Here is a 27,231-nt window from a genome sequence, read left to right on the forward strand (position 1 = left end):
CAAGTGCAAATACGTTGGTCTGCACTTGTGGTATGATGCATGGTATCTAAAAAATAAACTTCTGCCGATATATCTTCTATTGTCTCTAATGCAGGTTTTTTAGTCACAATTATCCGCGGGAGGAGTCCAAAAGAAACAAGAACTATTCTAACCGTTCGTGCTCCTGAAAACGTAATGTCGGGTATGGTGTGGTTCTTTAACCTCACCTTCAAATCCAGAAGCTGAGCGTGCCATTTTGATACATTACTCAGAGTACAGCTCTTGTTAAGTGAGAAGACACCGGAGCTTTCCTTCATCCTCGTAAATCCTCGTGCTCGGGAAAGTTAAAAAGGTAAATAGCATATTATAATTATTAAGACTTAATGTCAATTCAATATGTAAATAGAAGCGGTCTGGCACACGAAATCAAAGTAGCTTGAGAGCCAGCACGCTTCTATATAAAATAATTATACAAATAGGTATAACTGTTATAAAAAAAATTGACCTGTTTGGAAGATTTGGTCACGTACAGTGTGGCTCATGCGGAATATTTTGGATATCGAAGGTCCCAAAATTAAAGATACAATACAATAAAATACAATACAATTTATTACGGCTTGTGCGTCGGGCACTCCAGTAGCGGTACAGGTGAAAAAGTAACGAGAACACATTTTCGATGTTCAATAAAAGAAACAGGACAAAGCAAAAGAAAGCATATTTTAGTACTATTTTATATTCGCAGCGACCAAAGCATGGAAACAAGTGTAATCTGTACATGCGCATAATAAAGATTTGATGGAACTCCGTCGATTTTTATCGACACTCTCTTTGATCCAGTAAACAATACAATTTTGAAGCGTATTCTTAAGGTAACTTTTCCCTAAACTTTATTTTTCATTTCGCTTTTTATTTTTATTCTCAATTGCTTATCGAAATTTTGAGGGTCTTAAAAATTCTATCACAATCATCTCTTCGGGTAACTCAATGCATATTTTTGGCACGTAATAATGTTTGTCTTGTCTTCGTAATTTGTGTTCATGTAGGGTTAAAAGTATTTTACATACGGTCTTTATACTCCTTCCTTGGTCAGAGTGCAGAGTGAACATGATTATTTCTACTGAAATCTCCCGCGTGTTTTTAAATTTACAAGTCAGAATAAGAAGACATCTTATACCGGAATTGCTGTTTCCTTCAAAAAGAAGCTCATAAAATTGTTGGAAGCATAAATTTACAGGCTACACCCATATGTAAATTTTAGTAAACAAAATAACTGGGCGAGTTGGTATGTATTCACCATATTGGAACAGCGCGAATGATACGAGGACAGAGGAAGGAACTGGACAGGACGAGCGCTGACTAACAACTGAAAAGTTTATTATCAGGAAACCACAAAGAAAACATACAACAGTGGAAATGCGCATGCGCCTCAACAGATAGCACCCAATGTTATGAGGCGTATGTGCATTTCCATCGTGATTAGAGAGTCGTGTTATTGTACGTTTTCTTTGTGGTTCCCTGATAATAAACCTTTCAGTTGTTAGTCAGCGCTCGTCCTGTCCAGTTCCTTCCTCTCTCCTTGTATAATTCGCGCTGTTTCATTATGAATGCAAATTTCCTCTCATTCTAGCAGTAAGCGTAAAGGATTTGAGAAGAATTTTTAGTACCATTATTAATCACGTTTTTTATTTTTTTTTTTGCCGAAGGTATTTTAGTTACACAACGTCCAGAATTACTCCGCGTATTATGTCGGTAGATTTACGAATTTAAACTCGAATCGACAGAGTCCATAATCCACAGTGCTGCACGCTAAGAGAAATACTTTAGCATTGGGTTATTTATCTTTTCTTCGTGGCATCAGTGCGGTTGGTAAGATAAAAATTGTTGCCGACACCTTGATACGAGTAAGATTTCCATTATGTATGGTATAACATATCTCGGCGGCTATATATTTGTTTTGAATCCAGCAGGATGCTACTATAGACACTGACAGGATCAGAGCAGCAGTGCGTCTCTCTTTCTGACGCTTTGCTGCTCGTGCTTTCGCTGCGCGTGCACGCTCGAGGCTCGAGAGACACCGAAGCATTATCGAAGGCAGGAATCTCGCGCTGGAGGCGGGACAACCGAAGCTCCTCCCTGCCGTTCTAATCCTGTCAGGTACCACAGCTTAAATGCCAAAATCTTCTAAAAGCCGGGAATCATGATTAAAAACAAACACCTTCGACTTGCGTAACCACAGCTTAGGAAGTCAGCATGCGACACGCAATCGTCGTTCCATAACACAAACACTTTCGTAAACAATGTTCGTTGAACTTAAACATGTACGCATATTGTTTAAGCATCCCGGTCTGATCAGACTGCAACGAGCCAGGTTCCCCAGGGGTATAACAGCCCCCTCCTCCGCAGGCAAGCGGGAGGGTGGCGTTAATAAAATTATTGATCGATACATTCACGTTAGAAAACCAATCAATGTTTCTTTTGTTAGGGGCAGGTCACCCTTATACTTGTTTGTACGCGCGAGTCCTCCGTGAGAGACTTCCTCAGAAAACGACCAAGGAACTGCTTACTCTTACTCAATGCGGAGAGCGAGTCGTCTGCTTCTTGCGCAGGGGTTGCGATGAAGTCAGAGCGCCGAATTATTATTGGCTGATTGAAAGAAACAAATAGGTATAGACCTCGAGGCATCTAGCATTGAGGTCTACCCACTATCCTTTCAGTCAAAGCTAATCAGAGCTCGGCGGCGTTCCGAAGTCACCGCACTCCTGCGCAAGAAGTAGGCGACTTGCTCTCCGCATATGCACCTAAGCCTCATCCGCGGCAAAACCGACAGGAAAACGGGACTAGAAGGTAGAGACGGTACAATAGGAAATGTGTTCCACTTGGAAGGCAAAATAGCCGACACTGCGCAGGCATGTGGCTACATATCCGAAAAACGCGCTCTGTTAAAGAAAAAAAAAAGAGGTAAAGCTTTGTTTTTTATGCCCATAGCCAAAGCTGCAATCCAAACGATCCAATGGAACCAATCATGCTGTGCTAAACGGTCATGGCGTTCATGCGTTTATCGTCTTTGTGTTTCTCTGCATCGACCAGAACCAATCGTGCTCAGCAAGTGGGCCGCCCTTCATCGCTTTTTTTTTCTTTGTGCGTGACTGCATGGGAGTACCAACCGGTGGACAAGGGGGGTGCTTGCCCCCCCCCCCCCCCAGTTCCCAGAAAGGGGGGGGCAGGGCATGTGTTTTGTCCCACACCCCTGAAACAGCCACCATTGGGCAGGGCAAACAATGGCCGGCGGCGCCCAAGGGATACCAAAGAAACGCCCCCCGGCCGTGGGGGGGGGGGGGGGGGGGGGGTAGGGTCTGGTTTGCTCCCCCACTCAAAAACAAATTGGCACGCCACTGCGTGGCTGGTTTAGCCGGTAACATCCAGCCCACAAAGGAAACAAGCCCCAAGCCCCGTGACAATGCACTTTTTGTGCTTCTTGATTGGCTTCATCGAATCGTGGCCCCGGCTGTGGCCGAACTTAATATAAAACAAGGTATATAGATTTGTTGTTTACGTTTATAAACATGTCACTATGCATTTATATTTCGATTTACGTTATATTTTGTTTTAGCCCTCTATGTTTAACATGGTTAGGTCGAGGAAAATACGAAATCACTTTATTTGCCGATATGAAGGCGTTAGAATCCGGAGGGATTGTGCCACTAGTAATATTTTGTCCGGTTGTGTGTATACAGTATGTATATATATATATATATACACACAGAAGGGTCCCTTTTCGAAACGTCGCGGTTTCTGTATGACTTACACATGTTGAATTAAACCTTCCAAGTTTGTTTGACCCTCGGTGGCTTCTACTTTTATATATATATATATATATATATATATATATATAACTGTACTGATGCTTACACAATTTAGTTCGCTTTCTGTCACTCAACCTAACAATGTCGTATTTTAACGTGGGTACTGTCACACGAAAACGGTCTATAAGACTGCCGATTTTTTCCGGATTCCAGATTGATTTTCGGCCTATTTCACTCCGTGCATTCCGCTTTATTTGTACACCAAACAAACCACGATAAGCGCCGAGGTTGTTGGCACAGCCAGACGCCAAAATGCCTTAATTACGATGGCGGCTCGACCGCAAATCCGTTCGTTCCTAAAAGCCGATAAGCAAAGCTATTCGTTTAAGCCTTTGGCCTACGCGCCCACAATAAAATAAAAAAAAAAAAAAAAAAAAAAAAAAACAGGGTGTTGGTCGATTTGCGGTTAATCCCAGCGGTTCCATTGTTTTCTCCGCGCTCAGCGGCGACGTGCCGTCGGTCACGCCAGCCTCTCTGCTCACTCAATCAGGCTACTCGGCTGACGCGCAATAGTTGCCAGATGGCTAGAGTGACGGCCACCCGACGGAAAAAGCTTGATAGATTCAGTCCGATGGTATCGAAAACGTGCCTAATGCATTCCGTGACATTTCGATGCGGTTCTTGAGGACACATTTTTATGGCGCGTCTCTCGTAACGGGCGTGGTAAAGGCTTCTCGAGTCTCAGACCTTTGCTGTTGCGTATTTATTTTTTAACAAAGTAGAGAAACGTTGGTTCAGTATTCAACTGCGCTTAAATGAGGATCGGCGTCAGCGCCAAGCTGGTTTCTGTAGAGACGCCGGTACATAACAGATATGTATTGGTGCTACTGGAGATTCTCATAAAAGACAGAGATAGGTCTTATAAGTCGTGTACTAATATTGCCATTAGGCCTATTTTTGTTTTGCAATTCAGCCGGGATTCGGAGAGTAGAAAATGCTGAGCGGTACTTGATTTAAAAATTTTAAACGCCGGTTACGCAATCACATTGGCGATTGAGGAATGTTCCTTATTTTACATGAATTTGCTAAACAAGTAAAGCTTACTACAGAAAAAAGATGTGAAGAAGCGTATTTATGTTTAATTTGTTTCAGATGAATGGCTTAATAACGGTTTAAATAGGAATCTTAACGAGCTACACACGGCCATGATTCTTCCACGGATTTCAATATCAGCTTAATAGAAACTAAACTGTTACATAAACGGCCAAAAAGAAAAAATCACTGCTGAAGTTTTGTTTGTTTTGTTGCACGTAATTACTCCTTTTTTTTCTTTTTCTCTTCCCGTTTTAGTTTGGTTCTGTTTTGGGTACCCGCATAAAACTCTATCAGTGGGCCGTATTTATTTAGACGCTTGAGATGAGGTGTTCCTGTTTTGTTTGTTTATTGTGACACAACGCATCCGTTAGGCTAAAACAGTGTGTGTGTGTGTTGGGGGGAGGGTGGAAGAGGGGGGGAGACAAGGGAACGGTATCGGGGAGGTGCATCTAACTGGTAAAAAATAAACATGAAATAAATAGAAAGACGAGGTTAGAAGTGGGAATGGCAGCTTGAAAGTTCCCCGCTCGGAACGTATTTCTTAATCCTTTTTCCTTTCCGAAAAAAAAAGAGAGGGAAAAAAAAGCATGCGTATAGGAATTGGGAACCAAGATCGGGTGTGCGCCATTAGCGATGCAAATTGCGATCAGTTGTAAAATGCCGCCGAGAGTGAAGGAACATTGTTTGCCGCTTAAGAACATGCGAGTCAAAAAGAAAAACGCAAGGTACAAAAAAAAAGTAAACTAAAATCTCCAACGCACTTTGGTCTCCCATTTCAACGCTGATAGCTGCTGCCACCGCTGGCTTTCTGTCGGGGGAAACCGAGGAGGCCCTCGTTTCAAAACACTGTCATTAAAATAAAACGACAAAAAAATACAAGTTAAAAGAAATTTGGGAAAGTGAGGAATTTGTGCGCAGTACTTAGGAAGGGAATAAAGAATAAGAGGGCACGAAAAACAAAAAAAATGTAGCAACGCTCCGCCCCCCCCCCCCCCCCCCCCCCCCCCCGAATACGACTGAACGAAAAAAGAAAAAGAAAAGAAAAAAACAATCCCTAATTCCGAAAAAAAAAAAAAAAAAAAAGCAGCACCAAATTTGAAACGCGTCCTATCTCCGAACTTAATGTCCAGATAATTAAAGCAAATAATCGAGGATCACCACTTTGATTTATTTTTCATGGCTAAGGAGTGCCATACCCCGAATTATAGCGGCTTTCTTGTCCGGACGTGCTTCTCACTGCGGTATTAGGGGAAAAAAATACAGTCATTGTCAAGTGTTTTTTTTTTTTTTCTTTTTTTCAGATTTGTTTAAGTATGGGTTTTCGAGATGAGGGAAGAAAGAGTTAAAATCTACTTGCTCACGACCCAATATCGAGAAGCCTGTGGAAAAGCCAAGACTCTCCAAGCGTAGCGAGACTACAGAAGAGTTTCAGAACCTGGAAAAGGCGTGTCGCCATTGGACAGGCCAGAGCAAAAGACTGTGAAGAAATAGATAGAAAAAGAGCAATGCCCTGAAGAAGGAGGCGGTATCCGACGTCACTTAGCTGGAGTATGCAAGATAAATTTCAGAGGGAGTTGGGCATCGTTATGGCTGAGAAAAGCTAGTATTTTTGTGTGTGTGTTACTCGGTTAGGCTAAAACTTATCTCGGTTTACTTTAGATGACTTCACGAAACCACGCTCACAGAGACTATCGTAGAAGGGATGAACATGAACGTGACAACGGCTATTGGGCGAGAAATTCACGTTCTCGTCGAAAGACGATTATTGCCCCTCTGACAGGATATGTGTTGTTGCCTCGATATTAACGACTCCTACTTGAGTGTCGGTGGAGCATGTGGATTAGGCTAGCTTAACAATGAATAAATTATTTTCGACCTTGGTCAATTTTACAGTGCCACATGGTGTTTCTGTATCAAACTAAAGCTTCATTATATCTTCTTTCGACGATATAACGACCTGCAAGTTTAGGTCTTGATCAAAAGAAGAACTATACCGATCAGCCGGAGATAAACTGAAATGATTACTTCCGAAAGGAAGACACACAACTCCCTAACGTAGCGATTCCGTCTAAAAACCAGCATGTCGGGGGCCTAGAAAGCAGAGACGACCAGTTCAGTGGATTAGGCACGCGAGTCAATCGTAATGCACTCATCGGTACCTGAAGTACCGCTCATCATGACCAGTTGTGCCGATTTCATCATTATCTTGTAGCCTCTAAGGCAACAGCTGAGCCACAAAAAGATAATGACTAATCAGTAGCTAGGCGCTGAATGTAGACTGAACTCAAAGAGCGTTACATCTGGCATTTTCTGAGTAAATCGCAACTGACTTGTGCAACCAGTTAAAATATTAGACAGCGAATATAAATCGCATAGAAGCCTCAGACTGAAAGAAAAGATTAAAAGGCTTTTGCGAAACGTCGGCCGCTAATATGATGCTTCTCTACGTTTTCTTAAATTAGTTTAATGACTTAATTTTCGCGGAAACCTAATTTTTTCCGAATTGCGCGAATCGCCTACGATTCGCGAAAAATAGACCCCGCGAACAATTTAGGTAAATGTAAACAGATTGGAATTTATAGTGAGATCCCACAGCGTCGGGAAAACTAGGACCCTCGAATTATTCCAAAATTTCAGCTTTGACCTAAATCTCAAAATTTTGAGCCCGCTAAAAATAAGTCGTTTACAGTATTTAAATTAGCTTCTTATTCCCTCGTTATTGTTATAACTGAAAATAAAATATCGAATATGTTTGTTTCACTTAGGCTTGCGTTTAAAATTATAATTAAGTGAGTGACTCATGTAGAGTGACAGAACTTCTAAAAAATATAAAACAATGCGTTTTTTTTTTAAACTACTCACCCATGATGATCAAACAAAGAAACCTTCCTTGAAACAAATGCTCGACGATAAGGATTAGAGTACGACTTGCGCCAGGGAGAATACTCACAGTTGAGGTCTACGGTGACGCTGGCGGACACCGGGAAAGAGATGTTGTTGTTGGTGGCGAGGCAGGTGAAGGTGGCCATGAGGTCGTTTCGGCCCAGCGACGGGATCTCCAGCTCGTTCCTCGAAATCCCCTGAGTGGTCACGTTGTACTGGTCGTCCAGCAGGAAGGACTCCCTCCACCATGTGACCACTGGCGGGGGACTGCCTGCGGGGGCCGCATAACACCACACCGTCTCGGTGTCGCTCTTTGAACCACGGTACTCCCCCTCATCGCCCCCTTTCCTCCCCTACCCTACCCCCCCCCCCCCCCCCCCCCGAGAACTCAAAACCTGTGACTGCTGTTTCTTGCAGAACAAGGAGAGAGCAAATCACGGCGGACAATAGGAGGGCCCCAACCTATGACGATGCTCAGAATACTATTAGACCTGAAAAATGCGATGTAAGGACGGACTATGAGCACGACGTCTCACTTGCCATGATTTGATGTATCTGTGGCCTGCAGTAAGGTGAAACCAGACTTTTTTTAGGGTGTATATTCATGTGGAACGTTTCGCAGAGCAGTGATTGACACACACTTCCTAGGCCAGCCCTGTCTAATCAATTGTCGTCTATGCATTGTGGTATGTGAGGCTCTTAGACCATTGAACAATTGAACTATAGTCAGATCAGATGCCAGTGAAGCATGAGACAGAAGCCCCTTGGCAGTTTCATTACCGAGAGCCACTGTTCTTCCGCGACGCGCAAATGGTTCGTTAAAAGGTGCACGTCGCCCTGATGTCACATGACCCGTCACGGTTAAAGCGGTTCCTGGTGGATTCGCGGAGCGATTCGAGGCGGTGCCCTGCTATGTTGTGCTGTTCATTAGGAGCAGCCTTAACTTATATTCGACTGTAGTAGTTAAAGAAAAGAGAAAAAAAGTGACCCTGTGTGAAGCGTGGTTTGCGGCTAGGTGTTTTCCCCGCGTCAAATTTATTTGTAAATATATTCAGTCATATTACGAATTGAGTTGAAAGGACAAGCGAAAGTTGTGGTTCAGGTTAACACTAAGAATCGCTTACACATGCTGTGATGTTCTCTAAAAACGTGACTTCGCGTCTTCTCTACAGCATAGCGTGCGGTGGCAAAACCACTGCGATCCTCGAAGCGCGCACCGAGAATAATAAAAGGAATTGAAAAACTCCTTGGTGACTGTCTGGATGCGTAGAAGGAAGAAACAAGCAAGACTGTAGACGAATCGAGCACATCGTTTTATGCGCCCCTTGTCGTCCCCTGTCCTGTCTTTTTTTTTCCTTTTTTGCGATTTTTTTTTGTGCAGTTTTAACTATCGAATAGTGGACCCCCAAACAGGTTTCAGCTCGAACCATTCATTATTTAATCCCAGAAAAGGACCCACTTGTACGACTTTTCGCTTCCTCACTGACCAAGCGGAGATTGCGTTTTAAAGTCGCACATTTTCACCAGAGCATCCATTGAAAGTGTGAACTTTCATATTGGCAAAAGAGGACTGATTCCTCTCTGAAACCTAACTGACAACATCTCTGTTGCACCCTACGATGAACCACAGCGGATGATACGAGCCGTCTCAGCCAATCCAGCGATGTCAATGCATCACGTGAATACGCGTCTCGCACGTCGCTGCGCCCCCCCCCCCCCCCCTCCCTGAAGGTCACGTGACGCTCACGGGACACTGGATGGGCTTCGATGGCCGGTAGCGTCCACTGCGGTCCATCGCAAGGTGAAAGGATGTCTGTAGTTCGCGTTGCTGGCTACTCACACAGGGCATGGCTTGTTATACACGCGTTCGTTGCTTTGTGATACTATTTTCGGAATTTTCATGACCTATTCAATCTGTTGACTAACCAATTCATAGCCTAATAAATCGATCAATGACTGCGGAGTAATAACAACATGCACCAGACTCGTTACGCATGGCATTTGTCAAGCGGTCAGCGAGTACATTTCGTTCTACTGAACGCTTGTTGCCCCAAACGCATTCTCTATCCCTACACTATAAAAAAAAAATCCGGTCTTACAAAACGCTCCCCAAGAATACTAAAAAAAAAAAAAATAAAGTCGACAGCGAAGATCTGCGGAAACACGCGTGAAGGCGGCAGCGATACCGTCTTCGCATGTGGTACATCGTCCTAAAGATTTAGCGAATCTGACAGAAAAAGTATACATTCGTACCAAGCGCGCATTCTGCAACCCAGGGTAGTGCCTCGTTTTCGAAGAAATTACGGTCATCAAACTACGGCGCACACCCTACCACCTTCATATGCAAAACGTAGAACTAGACACGCTAACGGTGAGAAATTTGCGGGATATGATAATTTTTGAGCAGATCGGCCACGATTGAACGGTGCCTTTCGTCGGTATTTTTTTTCCTTTTTAAATATGTATGCGTATATGCGAGTGTTTTGTATACTGTACATTATTTCCTTTTGGTTTTTCTTTTATTGACTATAGGGCAGTGCTCTTTTTTGTCGCAAACTCAATTATGATCTTTATTATTTAGCCAGTGCTTTGTATACATATCCCCTTGTCGACTGTATAAGTCTCTTTATTTCTGTTTAGCGTTCTCAATGTATTTCTATGTCCCATGCACTCCGCTTGTTGTTGCTGATGTTATCGGGACTTGGGACCAGAGGTCGGTATTTCAGGTCGCCCTCATTCACCCTCACCCTCATAGCTACACTCACCCTCAGCCCCTCTCTCACACTAATCTTCACAGTCACACTCCCCTTCAGCCCTTCGCTCACCCTCACTGAACCTCACAGTCCTCACGCCCCTCATGCACTCACCGCCTCACGGCCCTGATGCATTCACGGTCCTCACAGCCCTCACAGCCCTTACGGTCCTCATACCCCTTACGACCTCACGTTCCTCACTCTACCTCACACTCATGAATGTGCTTGGTTCAGAAGCTTACTCACCCTTACTTCACCTGCGAAGATGACTGTTGAGTGAGGGCCCCGTGAGCGAAGATTGCCGAGGTATGCTTGGGACAAGTCAAGATGTTTCAGCACCTTTTTTCCTAAGCCATCACCAACATTGTACTTTTTGTTGGAAATTAACTTATTATTACTATCACTACTATCCGCGACGCCGTCAACCCCACCGCACTCCGAGGCGCCGCCTTCATGTAATGTCGCGGCGAGGGGAGGGTCGGGGAGAGAGGCGTCGCTAAATAAATCACTCCACCAGGGGTGGTTGATGGCGCGGCCGTCGTTCTCTCTAATGCTAATGAGGAGAGTGTCCTGTGTGTCCCTAGGGGAGTATTTCGGTTCTTCGGTGCCCCAAGAACACTCTCAACTCGTGAAGAACTGTATTGTCCCAAGCACTATCGCCCTCTGGAGCACTAGAAAGGCAACCGGCCTATGAAGAACTCTTTCGCATCAAAAAAGGAGCTTAAAAGAACACCTTATAGTTTTTCCACGAAGAACCCTCTTTGGGGGAGCTTAAAGTAACTTTTCGGGGTGCAAAACATATACAAGCCTAAGAACCTCTAAGTGTTCTTATACGACCAGATTTTTTTTTAGAGTGTATGGATAGAATCGATACTATACACTTATCTAGTCTACAGTCTCTGGCAGGCTCAGAATCATAAGGCGTGGTGACACATAGCCTGGAACGGTTAAAAAGTCAGAGCGTTAATAAAATGCCCGGTACGGGCATTTTTAGTATAACTCGCAGCCGATAAGACTGCCACGTCAGGCGATAATAGCACCGAGGACCGAATCACGGAGCAAGAAGAGCGAACGCAATGATCCCGTTCCCGCGCTTCTTAATGTTTCAAATACTGTAGCTAACGTTTCAGATAATCAACGCAATCTGCGCTGGGACCACAGAGTTTTAATTATCTCGTGTCTCAACCAAAATGATATACTTTCGTCAGAATTGGCCTTCATGTGACGGAGTTCTTCAATCTTCAAAACAATTAGTTTTTACTGTGTTTTGTTTTGAACTAGACACCCTTTTTTGTTGGTGGGGACTTTTTCGTGGTGGTACAGATGCCACCTTATTTTACTTTACAATGAGTTGCGATTTCTTCATAATTTTTGACGCAAGCTTAGTTTTCCTGCTTAAAACGTTAAAGCAGTTGGATGTCCAAATTTGTTTTAGCAGTCTCAAAAGAAGTTTTGTAGCTGCAGTGACCTTTCATACACTCATCCTGAAGTAGCTGTAAAATATTTTGTTTCCTAAGAGTACAGAATACTTGCAAGTGCTTTTCGACGTTAAAGCGTCACTTCGGAATCAATTTGCAGCTCAGCTGTTATTTAATTTCCGTAGAGTGCACTTCATTTGTGACAAGGCTACACAGTTCTGAAACGGAACTCTTTAAGTCGCAATATCATTTCACGAATCTCGTGGACGAACAAGGGGAAGTTGAGACTCTCACCAGTGGAGATATTTGTCCGTGAACGGGAGCTTGTGCCGAGGCCTGATGCGATTCCTTAGATTTGGTTTCAAAACCTTCTCACTGCAGAAATATAATTCTCAAAGAGAGGGGGACAGCAAGACGTTTATCTAATATCGTCGGCCGACCATCAACACGGAAAAGCGTGTTTTGTGCAGGAGTTCAAAAAGAGCAGACACAAAAATAAAGCTCAGAACACCAACGAACTGGATTCTGGGGACTGGTAACTCGAGTCCCGTGTTGCCTTCCCCCTTTCTTTCTATTTTTATATATATACGGGTCCCAACACAAAGCGGAATCGATCTTCCACTGTTTTCTATCAAAAACAGCGGCTGTGCACCACACAACAGCTGAGCTTCGGCGCGGGGCCATGTTCCGCCCCGCTCTCAAAGAACATGAGCCACAAAGAACTCCACGCTGCTTGTTCGTGTCTTTGAAAAGCCGACTTCGGTTTTCTTTATTTTATTTTTTCTCGTTTTGAACTCTAAACCGCGCAAACCCTTCGTTTCTACCGTTGTACGCCCCTTCAGTTCGTCCTGTATTTTTAGGTCTCGTATTTCGCCCAAAAACGACCGTTGTTCCTGCGTTCATGTTTACTTTTAATGTCTCCTGCGAGATGCTCTATATAGAGAAGACGTCCGAACAGTCACGCCTCCATGATATTTGCACAAAGAATGAAGCGAAAATTGTGGATTGCATATAGTAGTTGATGGTTTTTGAATTGCAGAAAGTTATCATTTGGCAACACACACCTTTGAATTGACACCTCGGATTTGACAGATATACGACAGGTGTTCTCTACGTAAGTTCTGGCGAAAGCCGCATGCTCAAGCTGGCGGTGATCTGTTTTTGGTAGATCTCACATAGTGGTTATTTCTGAAATCTTATTTATGCTTGTTTTTTTTTCTTCAGTAGGTCAGAAGCTTATCTCCCATAAAACATTAAAGCAAAGTACCGTGAGACTCCGGAAATTATTCGGTACCCTTAGTTTAGATCAAGTAGAAAACATCTTTGGCTGCATCAATAAACCGGAGCTTCACTAAAAATATGGGGACGTAGTCTTTCATCAAGTAAGGAATTTAAGCGATTGAAAAAGGCAGGCTTCTTTTAACTAAAATTTTAAGATAAACATTTTTTTTATTGGCACTCCTCCAACGTTTAGATTGCTTTAAATGGTTGCAGAAGCAACTCACATTTATACAAAAGTTCAACAAACTAGCATTGAAGCGATCTCAAAATTCCAATTATCGTGACAAACAGGTCCCCTTTAAAATAAATTTCAAGGAGAAGAAATCTAACTTATCTGCTTTCATTGACTCAACTGAAAAAAAAAAAAAATCCTTGACAATATTAATTTCTTTTTCCTATACTTTGATTGTCCAATCATAGGCTCAGATCTTCCAACTTGGAACGACCGGCGCATGTGTAGAATACCCATGCAATAATGCCGCTGCATGGAAATTTCCGGGTCATTATCGTGCTGTCGGATTTTCGGGATTGCTCTTGCAAAATGAGACAGAAAATGGTAAGCATTAAGGCACTTCAGGGAAGTAGTAGTACCCTTGAAATTGTTAGTTTTCATTTGTTCCTAGATAAATTACATTTAACTATGGAACAATCGGACCAAAGGAGTCTCACTCGCAGGCTACAGCTCATTTAGTTCGTGGGATTGCAATTCGGGGGAGCATCCGACCGCGTCGGTAGCGTCGTTCCCGTAGGTCTTTAACCGAGAAAGGCAAAAGAAAAAAATATGTAAAACAGGAAATACTGCCCAACCAGTTATTTTTCTTTCCGATTTTATTATTGTTGCCTGGTCACCGTCGCTTGTGTCGGATATGCAAAGTGGAATACCAGATTCATGGTTGTTACATAAATACTAACGGATCCTCACTTGCCTGGAAACTAATGAAGAAGGACGACACCAGGTCGTTAAGAGCTTGATTGCTAAATTCCGTTCCGTGAAAGTGAGTATGGATTAAGGAAAGCGTCATCAAGACAGGCATCTCATGGAACATTGCGGAAAAGGATCGACGAACAGAGGAAAAGAGGAAATTCAACGGCTAGCAGATTGTCAGTCTCGTTCGGCAACAACATACCAGGTGCGATCAAAACGTTCCGAGACTCATATTATAGCGTAAAAAGAAAGGGCAGCACAGTGATGCCCGCGCCTCTGACGAAGGCAGAAACATTCCTGTGTCATAACGGCAAAGGGCGTCGCTCTCTTTGAACATTCGGTGTCGTGCTAGGCGAGTTTGTTCGACCACGTGCACGAGTATAATGGAGATTTCACCATAGACTGCAAAACCAAAGCGAAAGTGAACATCAATTTTGCGTCAAACTCGGCAGATATAAAACAGGTCCTTTGAAATTGTTCAGAAGGCTTGTCAAAAAGTTGTGAGGCGTGCGAGGTGTTTTGAGCGATAATCGCACTTTAAGAATGGAGGTACGTCACTGAAGTCAGAGAGGCCAGCATCGGAGGAGGTCGCCCTACCTCTCTTTGTCTTTCGGATATGTTCTGCCATTCTTGAAGCGCGTATGTCATTTAAGGGTGACTGCAGCCGTTCTGCATGCAAGTAAATACAATTCTTCATTTGGCCTCCAGGACAACGAATATCGGAATTATTTTTTCAATTTCACCACGCAGACATGAGCGAGTACACGTGTATGAAGCGCAAACTTTAGGTAATATTTGAACCTAAAGTCAACTTTAGGGGCGAGATTTGTGACACCAGACAAGTGCAGAAGATTACAGGTTTCCCTGCCACTTCAATGACGTGCGAGTGTCCGTTTTGTTCGGCAGAGACCATTGTGGACAATCAAAGGAGGTCGCTCTTGCCGGAGAATCTGTGTCTTTGAACTGTTGGAAATTATATATTGCGCCGTTTGTTATATATAAAAAAGTAAAATTGACTTCAAGTAAATAAATAAATAGATATTATGCGTGGAAATGGAGGTCGATGAATCAATTAACTAATCGATTAAATGTTGGCAATTCACTAGGTTCAAAGTTTTAATCGAAGCCCAGCCCTAGTCACCGCTGGTGTCAGTGCAGGGGAATATACCTGGCAAGCTCGCAACTGCACGCGCTGCCCACACGAGCGACACGCGCTTGGCGGCCCAGAGATCCTAGTATGACGTCACGACTGGTCGGAGGGTTTTCGCGTTTTCTCGCGTTCAGTCACACCTTCGAGGTAAACGAACGTGATATTCAAATTCACGGGATAGAGATAGTCTAAAACTCAGTTCTAACGTTTTTCTTTTCTTCAGCTTTCCTTTAAACACTTCGCACAATCCACCGCTTTTTGACATAAGCCATGCCAAATAATCTCAACTGTCTCTCTTTTATTATTTGTCGAGTTTGACGCAGAATCGATGTTCGCTCTCGTTCTGATTTGCAATCTGCGGTGAAATCGCCATTGTGCCCGTGCACGCAGCCACACAAACGCGTATAGCGCACCTACAAATGTATACAGGGCGGCGCCCTTTGACGTCAGGAGACACGAAAGTGCCTTTTTTCGGCTTTGGCGCGCTCATCACCGTACTGCCCTCTCTTTTTACGCTACAAAATTAGTCTCGGAACTTTTTGATCACATCTAGTAAACTAAGCAGTAAATTTACGAGACAGGCTCAGTGCTAAACGCTATTTTTTTTAAAATCTAGGTTTGGCTGTTTAGGATTTCTCTTTGAATTTGCCTGATGGTAAACTGAATTAAAAAGAAGCCAAAGAGGTTCTTGAAAAATAAAATAAATAAAACTTAAAGGTGAATGCTAGAGTATTTGTATCCCATGAGTCTGAATCTCACGTTCGTTTTTACCGAAGATGTACACTAAACGCGAGAAAACACGAAAACCCTCCGACCAGTAGTGGCGCCATACGCAGACCTCTCGGCAGCCAAGCGATTGTCGCTCATGTGGACAACGCGCGCAAAAGCAAGATGTATTCCCCCGCACTGACACCTGTCGTGACGTCTTTTTCTGACCTTTCTGAAAATAGCAAGAGTACACGTGCATAGCTTTGATCGGCGCTGAAGATGCGCGAGAGCGGAGATTCCGAAAACTCTGTATATGACTTCAGGTTCCGGGAAGGAGGGGCTTCGACGGCACTTTCAAAGTTACTTTTTTCTGCAGCCTCCGTGCACCAAATTAAAAAAAAAATAGTTTCGTTATTCGTGTTTTTCAAATGAAGACGATTTAGTTGGTTTCTCGGGACCGCATTACTCGTGGTGGCGGACGTTAGAAGGTGCGGGATACTTACTAATTCGTTCGCTAATTGATTAGAAATGATTATTTAACTTATTTATTAGTTAAAAAAGACATGTGGTTGCAATTAGAAACTTGCTGAGCGTCATCGAAATCCACTAAATCAGCGACTTTCAGAAAGAATTTCGGCGCGTCAAAATCGTATTAGCGCGTTAAAGGGGCACTGACACCCCAAAGGTCGTATTTATTTTTATTGTCTAAAACGATGCAAGTTGTAGTCATACCCACGCAAAAAAAACCGCATCGCGAAAAAAAATTTTCCCGCGCGCGCGCGCGCCTTTTTATTTTTGGCGTTTGATTTTCCCGCCTCTCGCCTCCTCGCTTCTTTTGATCGGTGACGTCAAAAATCAGGAAATTTAGAAGCTTTGTAGGCGACATCTCTATAACATTTAATTACGGCAATCTTAAAACATGTTTTTTAACGCAATTGCGAACGCACTACGGCCCTTCTTTTTGAAATACCAAAAATCGGGAGTTCGTTGTGGTGCCGTCTCCTGGATTTGTATCCTCCAACGGAAAACAGGCGACACCGCTCAAAACCGGTCCGCCGCAACGCCGGCGCTAGCCGGCGCTCGCTCCTATCCTCCTCGCTTTGGGTCGCCCTGGCAACAGCAGGGAGTGGTGACAGGAAAGTTGACTCTCAGGTCTCCACAATTTTTGACGTCAAGGCACCGGCGCCGATCGCGCGGGAACTTCGAATTCGGCATTTGGAAATTGTTTTTTTACTTCACGAATACTGAATTCCCAAATCTCAAATTTTGAGGGGAATGTCCCGGCATCGTTTTCAATCGTTTCGGATAATAAAAAAAAATATGATTTTGATGTGTCAGTGCCCCTTTAAAGTTACCACTCGTGGGGCAGGTACAGGCTTTCTTGCCGAAACGTTGCGAAGTACCGAGTTGGTGCCGCCGAGGCATAAAATGCATACAAAGTTCATCTGTGTTAACTCCCTGAGAGGCAAAATACTTACATTAGATGTTTCCGCTGCCTTTGCACTGATAGCGCGTGAAAAGGGCGAATTTGCTTCAGAAGTGCGGTAAGTTGGGCGAGTTGGTATGATGACATGAAGAACAGAACAGCACACACAAAGACAGGGACAGAGAAAAGGAAGATGCAGGACACACAAGCGCTGTTTCGCCAGATTCTTAAGCAAAGTGTTCTATTTGGCCAGAGTTAGCGATTTGACCTCTATATTTCTGACGCCAAATTCAGCCACCGCACATTATTCCACGCAATTTGGTAGTCTTTCGATTAACAACACCTGTCGTGTCTTCTTTGTTTTTGCTTCAGGATGGATAGAAGACGCTAGAGGGTTTTGAGACCGATTGAGAAATAATCTGGTGTTTCTGACCAAAAAGAGAGTTATCTAATCTAAACTGAGGAAAAGGAACCTAAGTAACCACCCAAAGTCACGAATAGTTATTTAATCCTAAATTGCAGCAAAAATACTATGCCTGATCAGAAGTCTCTGTTCGTCTCTATATCTTTTGTCGAAGTTTCCAGTTTCCTAACTCGCCAATTTCAATAGTTGACCTCAAAGAGTCGTCTTCGGGCAGGGGGTCCACTTACCTCCTTCAACTTGGCAGACGAGCAGCAAGCGGTCTCCTTCGTTGTACGGCCCGATGATGCTTTTGCTGGGAAGAATCTCGCCGTTTTGGTCCGTGATAATAGGTTCATTTGGGGGAACTGGAAGAACAACGAAGCCATCATATTCAGTTAAACCAAAATGGCACACCTTTTGTCACATAGCTAAATTATTACCAGTTCCAAGAGCGTTGTTATTTTGTGGTTCTGGTGTACGTAAACAAAATAAAAACTATAGTGCATCACTATCATGAATTTCTCGTGTTTGCTAAAAGCTCTCGGAGGAACATTAAACGCCAAACCAATGTTTTGTGCACACCTACGATTTTGTCTTAGCTGGCATTGCGCAGTCATTTTATTCTATATATTTAGGAAGGAGAATGGTCAGAGGTACAGAAGTGAGGAAATACAAATACTATCGAGACCGGTTATAACGAAGTCGGTTATAACGAAATAGCGGATATGGCGAAGTGATTTTCGATTCCTGTTGACTTCATTATATCTGGTCTCGACAGATGTATTAGGAATTATGGTTGAATAAAAATGCGCGCAATGTTTCCTGCGAGCACGAGCCCTGAAGTTTCTGTGAGCGTTTTCGTTGCGGTAGTTACGCGAAGGTCCTGCTTATACACATATACTATCATATATAATTGACTAGTAGATAGTTCATCGCCGCTTAACATTCTAAATAGGTACTATAACTAACAAAATTATGGGATATATTATAAATAAAACAAAATGGACTTAGTTATTGAATATGATATTTCGACCATGCGTTTTCAGAGCAAGAAAATGGCGAAACTGTGTTCAAAAATGAGCGGTATAAATATTTACATTTGTTTATGGAGCAAGAAAAATGATACCACAATGTTGCCTCTCTTTTTGTTCAGTTTTGTGTTACGATATTGCATGGTATGTAGACGACACTGCATAAAGCAGTTTTATTCCGGAGTCAGGTGAGTATTTGGCAGCAACACTGGGCCCAATAAAATACCGAGTTTTTTTTTTTAGTAAGACGCACGAGTCATAACAGAAGTCCATTAAAAAGCAGGTTTGATGATGTTATATCTGTTTTTAGCTTTCCTTCCAAGTATTCGCTCGCTAGATAGAGCAAACCTCCGGACTTTCTAGAACACTGATGGCGCACCTTGGGCACAGCGTCTCCTCGTTAGGCGATAACTGCCTCAAAATGTGCCGTTTTCCGTAATTACGTCGTTGGGAATAACGTAATGACAGCCCTCGCTTGGAACGCCCAACGGCGAGGCCCGATAAAAGTCGTTTGGGGACAGTGCTGGAAAAGTTCTAAGAAAAATAAGCTCTGCGGAAGAGGACGGTAGTATTGTCGAAAAGGAAGCCATAACTGAGATTTCCTGAGATTAGTTAGGCGCGTTCTATAGGTATTTGTACTCGTCACCCGCGAACTAACGTTATTTTGAAGCAGCACAAACTCCGCCTTACTCGAATAAATTGTTAATGCCAAAAACATTAAGCAACCAGAGTTACGCTGGCCTCTTTTATTAAATAAAAATAAATTCTCTAAGATTATCGCGTTTGCGCTGAACAATGATGATTCGAGTTCCAATACAGGCTGTGATTTTCTCCTTGAAGGTGTACCCTGCCATTTTTTTCATGGTTCCGATTTGCTTGAAAATGTTGTGAACACACCAACGAACATCGCTGAAGTAGCATTTATGTATTAGGTAATTTTGTTTTTCGAATAATAGTCGAGATGTAGGTGAGCTGATTCATGCGCGCTGTTTATTTCCGACTGTTTTTTCGCGAGGTTATTGAATTTACAATTTTGGTCCCCACCGTGTTTTTCAAACTGAAAGTCTCTACTGGCAACAACAGAAACGTGCTCAAAGTGAAAGGCATGGGTTCAACTTTTTAAACTGTATGTTTTCTTTGGTTTTTTTTTAAAACTGATTACAAGTAATTTTATACTCCCAAGTGAATGCTTTCAAAGCTCGCTCCAGTACCCGCGCACCAGCATGGACCAAATGCTTGGCATAATCTTTTTTCTATACTGCTTGCTCGACTGGCAAGCCGGCCTTCCACTGGTAATGAAAAGTGCGGGTATATTTTATTTTTGAGTTTTGCAACCTTTTCATTTGCCGCTTTCACAATAACTGCTCTGAATTTCGCGATAATCATTAGCATATCAAAAATAGCAAACGCCAAGGATTCAGAAAAACGTATCTAAAAAAATCGCCGGACTAACCCGTTAAAACCGAGAGAAGGTTCTGTTGCTCTTTTGCAGTTGTCATTGTGTTACTTTGGTGATTCGGCTCGCTGCCTCAATTTTTTTAGTGACTGAGTAGTTAAAAAACGAATCCCTATTAATTTTTATTTCCATAATTGGTTGACGAGCTATCAGAAGGTCACTCTCGCCAAACTGTTAAGGCTTCGTACTTCTAAAAGAAATATGAGAAATATTTATAACTTCCGTTTAGGGCTGTCATAATAAATAAATTATGCGCCTAGATAAAAGCGCTTGTCCTGTGGTTACTGGGAGCTTAAGAAAACACTGGAAGTGGCGAGTCCCAACATCTAATTATCGCTCCGCAGCTAATGAGATAGCGGTATTAACAAATATAAAAATTCCAAAGAACGAATTCCGAAGCAAGAAGCGTAACAACGATAGGCCGCACCCCGAGTGTTTTAAGCAGTGAGCAACGTTACTAGAACCTCTCAGTTGGGAAACTACCATAGAGCCCACTCTGAAAGAGTGGCACCGATCTGTACTCGAGAACCGAGCTAATGGCGATCGCAACGCCGCCATTTTCCCCGCAGCGGCCACTCGGGGAACTGCACGCCAGCTTGTATTGGTTCGAGAGTATCGCACTCAATAGCGTCCGCAGTGACTGTTCTGTTTTGGCTTTAATGGGCCATTTTGGCGGCAAAACATATGCGTTTGAAGGGGCTTCAGGGATGCCACCCTCCGTCTCTCAAGCGGACGCGCCGCGAATTACTTCCAAAATTAGGACTCGCCCAGGTTGGGACGCGCTACCTGAAATCACCGGTAATACATCGTCGTATAGAAACAATATTAATTGTGCCGCAAAACCTCGTAAACTAAATATTTTAGAAAACATCACGCACGCGCCTGATTTTGTACTAATCTCCAATAAAAGTTCTTACAAAAAAGTGTTTTTTCTTTTTGTTTCGTCGCAAAAACATGCTTTCTGAAAGCTCAAGGTGACCACAGTGAAGAAAAAAGATTAAGGGTGGCGCTGTTCTCGTATTTAGCTCGGTCTCGGTGAACGCCGGCGGCCCTGGTTTTAACGGTGAGTTTCCCAACTGAGAGTTCTAGTAACGTTGGCGGTGATTGACTATGCGGAGCCCAAGTTCGCCTGCTTGTTTTGCAGGGGGTTGTGGTGACGCCAGAACGGCGATCTTTGATTGGCTCTGACTGAAGAATACTGGGTAGGCCTCAAGTCAGCTTTGCTTCAAGTTTTACGCCCCCTATCCTTCAACCGGAGCCGATCAAAGCTCGGCGTCTTTCTGACGTCACCCATGCAAAAGAAGCAGACAAACTTGAGCTCCGCATTGTTGTTACTGACTATGAATTCACATTTAACGATAAAAAGTGGGCACCTTAGTTTTCCCTTCGAACATGACTTTTCAAAAAGAACTACGCAAGCCCAGATCATGGCGTCTAATGTTTGATTTGAGTCTCAACCTTCGATGGTTGTCCGCGCTTGAAGCTTACCTACAATTGTGTTGCCCAACGCCTTCGCCACGAGCGAAGCACGATGTTTTAATTTAGGGAACCTACTCGGCCAATAGCGATTAAGGCTAAGTACACGAGAACACGTTATACCCCGCTTTTGAACGACGTAAAGTTGTTTTAAGAATGCTTACCTGTGCATCTAGTTGCGCATGCTTCCCAATAGTGCATATATTGATTATGGTATCTTTCGTAACGCGGGAGCAGACTGAAGCACTTTATTTTTCTTACTCTGCCTGTCTCATCTTAATGATATATAATATTTTGCCATACTTCGTTGTTACTCAAGCTATCGTGTTATATTTCTTAATCGACACTGACTCGTTTCAAATTACGTACCTGTTAATATTGTTTCTTCAAGGGGGGAGGGGGGGGGGGGGTAGGGGGATACGTGGGTTTAAGCTGCTGGCCACGCAGTTCAATTAAAAATTATGCGACGCAACGCAAATATATATAAAAAAGTTGGCGCGGCAAGCATTTGTGTTAGCAAATATTTCGTAGAAAACATGGTTGCGAAATGCACTTTGCTAACCATTCAGCTAATTTTTCATATCATCTACTTTATTTCGAACGGCTGGAGTTCAACTGTTTGGCTCTTGGAGATGTGAATATTTTTTGCAGGTGTCCTCAAGAGTGAGGCAGAGGGAAAATGAGCAATATCGTATTACAACCACAGGAGTGGGAGGTCGAAATACTGAAGTTCTATCGCGCAATTATGGAATGTAATAAACAACCAACTTTAATTAAACACAGCGCTTATAATGTATTATTTCCCTCTTTTAAGTTCGCTGGTGTCACTCCTGGTGTAGAGTGTTGATCTTTCCATGCTAGCTTAATTTGCGGACTATAGCAGATCCTATACGTTAAAAACATTGCAGTGATAAGCTTTTAAAAAATGACGCCGTACGTTTTAGGAAACGTTAATATTGAGAATTTTCATGACATGGCTCCTACTCCTTAAATATGTTACGCATATTTTAATTACGTTTGTTGCATACGTACCCGTACTTTTGTTGCACACAAGTTCGTTTGGTCGTAGCTCGTCTTAATAAAAACATTCTCTCTTAATAATAAGAGAGAATGTGTGATTCCACACAGCAATCAGCTAAAGTGTTTCCTAACTGTGGAACCACGCAGAAAGTATTTTATGGCAAGCAATGTTTACATGGAACTTTTTTCTCCTCAATATTAGCTTTTAGTTTTGAAATATACGACGATAATCTGGATAATTCACCTTAACTGCAATCAAATGAAGACTTCTTGAATTCGAAGCAGGTCAACCTCTCTGCAGTAATTTGAAAAGTAAAATATTTAAAAAGTCGATGATATAACTCCACAAATCGTTGCAAGCTCTCAACGACTGAGGCAATACGCTAGTCAACTTTTGAGTTATAGTCTAGAAGCACATTGATATTTGATGCTCATTATTCAGTACTGCTTCATTCCATGGGTAAAAAATGTAAATCAATTCGGGCACAAAACAGCGTCGAAGGTTGGTCCCTTCCAGTGCAGCCTTCTTATGCATGCAATGTTGCGCAAGGGGACTTGTTAAGGACTACACACTCTAAATGCAAATATGAAAACCACTTTAAAATTTCGTGGTTTCGTATTTCTTAATGTTCAAACGTATATTAAAAACATCCTTCAGTATATATTTTTTTATTTTATGAAGTCCCATATTTTAATGACAATGTAGCCGCATGTTTCAAACGGCCAGAGTAAAACAAGCAACTATGTCAATGTTTTTAAGTAATTGGACCGGAGTCCTAGGACACTTTGGGAATAGTATAAAAAGAAGCAATAGCAGAACGCGACGAAAAACAGAACGTCAAGAGAATAATATGCATAATACACACTCTCATCACATTTCTTCACATGGCTTTATGAGCTAAAAATATGTCTTATACTAATCAGGGGTCATCCTGAAGGTCAGGGAAGTTTTGCGGCTTAATAAAATTCAGCCCCTCTTTATTGTGGAATCTTTACTGCTCTCGATACAGGCAGGAAATAGTAGGGTTAATATCAGCAAACCGACTCTTTTTTCTTATTCGAAGCAGGGCTGAGGCAGAAACATACAAATGCCTGCCATGGCAGCGGCATGTTCCGTAATTCCATCAAATGTAATGCACAACAGCCTCAAAAAAATGCTGCGCCATTTCCGGCCACTCGGTAATCTGTCAGTCGTCGAACTGGCTAGACTAGCGACCTCGGTCGGGATAGGGACCAAGGATAACAACACTTTTACTGTTTAGAAACACCAGGCTTCACCCAGACTTGTGCCTGTCTTAAACACTCTACTCAAGATACTGTATTTCAAATACCTTTTTAAGTATCTTGGTATCTTCCAAATACTTTTGATCGAGAGTATTTGATACGCTATTTTAATTACATTTCTGAGAATCTTGTAGTCATTATGTCAGATACATTTTTGACATTCCGCCATTTTCTGAGTTTTTTGGTAAGAAATGGCGTGGGCGTGGCACCAGGGAACGTGAACATTTTTTCGGACAACGAAATCCTGTTGCTAGTTCTGATTAGCTACGGTGACTTTGATTGAGCTCGTGAAAATATATCTTTTTTGCCGATTGTGACTCATATTTCAGCCCAAAGTTCGCACAATTAAGGTTTTTCCCTCGCCTTCCCAAAGGCGCCTTTTGTACCAGAGATTTCCCCCAAAACTTTTCAAACAAAAGGGGTGGTTTTATGACAGTAAAGATTGGCACAGTGGGGCCGGGAAGCGACCTACGATAACAATGCAGACTTGAGTGCCAAGAAAATAACAAATAAAAGAAAATGAGAAGTGGACACACACATACAAAAAAAGACAGACATTTCTGTTTTGTGTGTTGTATATTTGACCTCGCTATGGCAATATCTAAAATGGACGCTCGATCTCAATACAGTGTAGCCGTGCCATGATATATGGATTAAAACATTTGTAGTGGGCGCTACGGGGCAGAAAGGGGCAGTCCACCTGCAATGCGGACACGTGGGTCGGCGCTATCGCAGCCTGCTTTGCGTGCAAAGCCGGTGGAGGGGGGACGAATCAACCTCACTGGCACTTTCGTTTATCCATGGTTTCCTCGGCGTGAGACTGCATCTTGAATGGTTTTCACATGCTAAACAGTCCCCGCGGTTCGAGTAAATCCAAAACAGAATATATTCTCGCTGCTCAACACAGCACGCCTACGGCCAGTAAGATAAAACTACGAACTGAAAAGCAGGGTCTATACTATAGTTTAGTAGCTCTCAAGTTTGCAAAGCGCCTCTAGCAAGCAGTACTAAATATTTGTCGGTCGAGTTTCGGTTGCGCGTCATTACGATTTTTTGACATTACTCGCGGACGCTAATCTGGGTGAATTTTGTTGGTAGATGTAAATTTGTGAAAGAACACAACAAGACGGAAAAGCTTCAAGAAAAGAATTCTCATCGTTTTGAGGACACAGAATAGTGTGAGCTGCATTTTCCGTTTGTCTTAACTTCTATTGATTCTTTGAAACGCTTTGTTTCTTCGCGTAAGCTAACGTTGACACACGCTTGTAAACGACCGTGGCTCGTGCATAATCGAACGCTGCAGTTCCGATTTATGCTCGATGCAAGCCTTACATGGTCGCGTCTTACAAATCCGCCCGCGCCCCTTTTCCGAGAGAAAGATGCCTAAAGACAATTTCAGTATTTGCCTTCGGCGCGCTGCCACCTTTGCCTGCTTGCCTGTGGAACGCACACTGAGCGTGCACAACAGTCCTGCTTAATATCAGGCGAAGCGCATGCGATCATAGGCCGTGTCTCGGCATTTTTTGTTCGGACGATAAGCGATAGAATGCTGTATTGGCTGTTGCGATCGAGGTCAATAGAAAATTCCGTGACTACGCGGCATGCTAGAGGCTTATTCCAGCGGGTACTCACGGATGACTTTAAGGAGGACTTCGTAGTTGCGGGTGCGCGCTTTCTTAAAGTCCACGCGGCAGCGGTAGAGGCCCTCGTCCTCTTCGAGCACCGGGTACAGCTCGAGCAGCGAAGGCTGTCCGGCGTCGACCCTGAGGTAGGCCCGGTGTCCGAGCCAGTCGGCCGGGGCGTGGTGGGCGAGCGCCAGGCGGCTCTTGCGGGCGTCGCACGAGTAGATGGGCGTCGTCGAGTCGTCCTTGTACCACAGCACCAGGGACACCTCGTCGTCCGTCGTGTTGGGGGTCATGTCGCACGGGAGACCGGCCTTCTCGCCCAGCACGCCGACAACGTGCACGCGGGGCTCCTCTGCGATGAACAGGGATTAAGGTCAGAAAAGGCACTCGAGTGCGCAATCGGCCCTTTATAGTGCAACACTGTACGATCAGTACTATAGTCAATGACACCTTAAAGGGACCATGAAGGCAGTTTCTAAGTTTTATTCGACGATTGAAATGGATGTCAGGCACGTCTCAGATACTGTTGACCAAGTTCTACCCCGAACAGAAGTTTGGGTGCCGCACCAATCGAGCAAACAGGCGCGGTAATAATAGCGCCGGGAACGATGCCTGAGACCCCACCGAGGCGGCGGCAGAAAGGTGAACTAAAGTGCACCGTCGAAGCGTGACGACAACGGGCTCCTCGTCTGGCGATTGGTTCAAACGATAGACGCGCTCTTGGTTTCGATTTCGGTGGTGAGATATGATGAAAAAAGTTTATTTGAACGTTGGATAATATTTTGAAGTTGTAGTTGGCAATTAATAGGTTTCATACGGTGTATAAAAGCATGATCTGAAGCGATCCCTCCGTTTGTTACTGGTTGAACGCATCCCGCACTGCTACCTCTGGCGCGTAACAAGCATCGAGCAACCATGGACAAAAAAAAAAAAAAAAAACGAGCGCCGGGGGCGGCGGATTTTTGGTTTTGGTTTCGTGCGTTGTCTCGTGTTCGCTTTGCGAACTGGTGTCTCACCAATCATGCCGCGTTTATGTGCAGTAGTAGGTTGCGCGATAGGTCGGCTAAAGACGTGTGGTCGATCGGGCGACGTTAGTTTGCATAAACTGCCGACCGATGCAGCAATGCGCAGCATTGCTGCATCGGTCGCCAATCCAGAGTTCTGCGTCCTTAGCAGCATCTCCCGTTCAGTCGGCGTGAGGTCGCTGAACGGGAGCTCGAACTCGTTTGCGAGCGCGGCGTTGTCGTCCATTTCTTCCAGGTTTTCTTCACAGACCGCCGTGCTTTAGAGCGAACCACGGGAACCACACTGAGTGTGCACTAAATCCTACCGATGCCGACAGTGCTCCCTGACGTCACTTCTCTTTCCAGAGGCGAAAAAGGGAAGAAATTTGAATGTTTGTTTCGGTTTTGCAAATTTATTTGCAGCAACAGAAATAAGAGTCACAACGTTCTAGAAAAAATTGTGTGGCATGCCAGGACCCAAACGCTTCCTAAAACACCTTCTTTTTAAAAA

The 27,231-nt window shown here is 43.5% G+C and overlaps 1 protein-coding gene across 1 annotated transcript in view; it reads right to left on the reverse strand.

Annotated features, from left to right (window-relative positions):
* Positions 1–27,231, reverse strand: part of LOC115333015 (neural cell adhesion molecule 2) — a 220,069-nt gene that overhangs the window by 101,175 nt on the left and 91,663 nt on the right. The window contains exons 2-4 of the mRNA XM_040221069.3: positions 25,724–26,068; positions 18,073–18,189; positions 7,828–8,031 (exon numbers count right to left, since the gene is read on the reverse strand). Of these exons, the coding sequence (XP_040077003.2) occupies positions 7,828–8,031; positions 18,073–18,189; positions 25,724–26,068 (666 nt within the window). The remainder of the gene's footprint in view (positions 1–7,827; positions 8,032–18,072; positions 18,190–25,723; positions 26,069–27,231) is intronic.

Source organism: Ixodes scapularis, unplaced genomic scaffold (assembly GCF_016920785.2).
Source record: "Ixodes scapularis isolate PalLabHiFi unplaced genomic scaffold, ASM1692078v2 PGA_scaffold0__279_contigs__length_252992795, whole genome shotgun sequence".
NCBI classification, from domain to species: Eukaryota; Metazoa; Arthropoda; class Arachnida; order Ixodida; family Ixodidae; genus Ixodes; species Ixodes scapularis.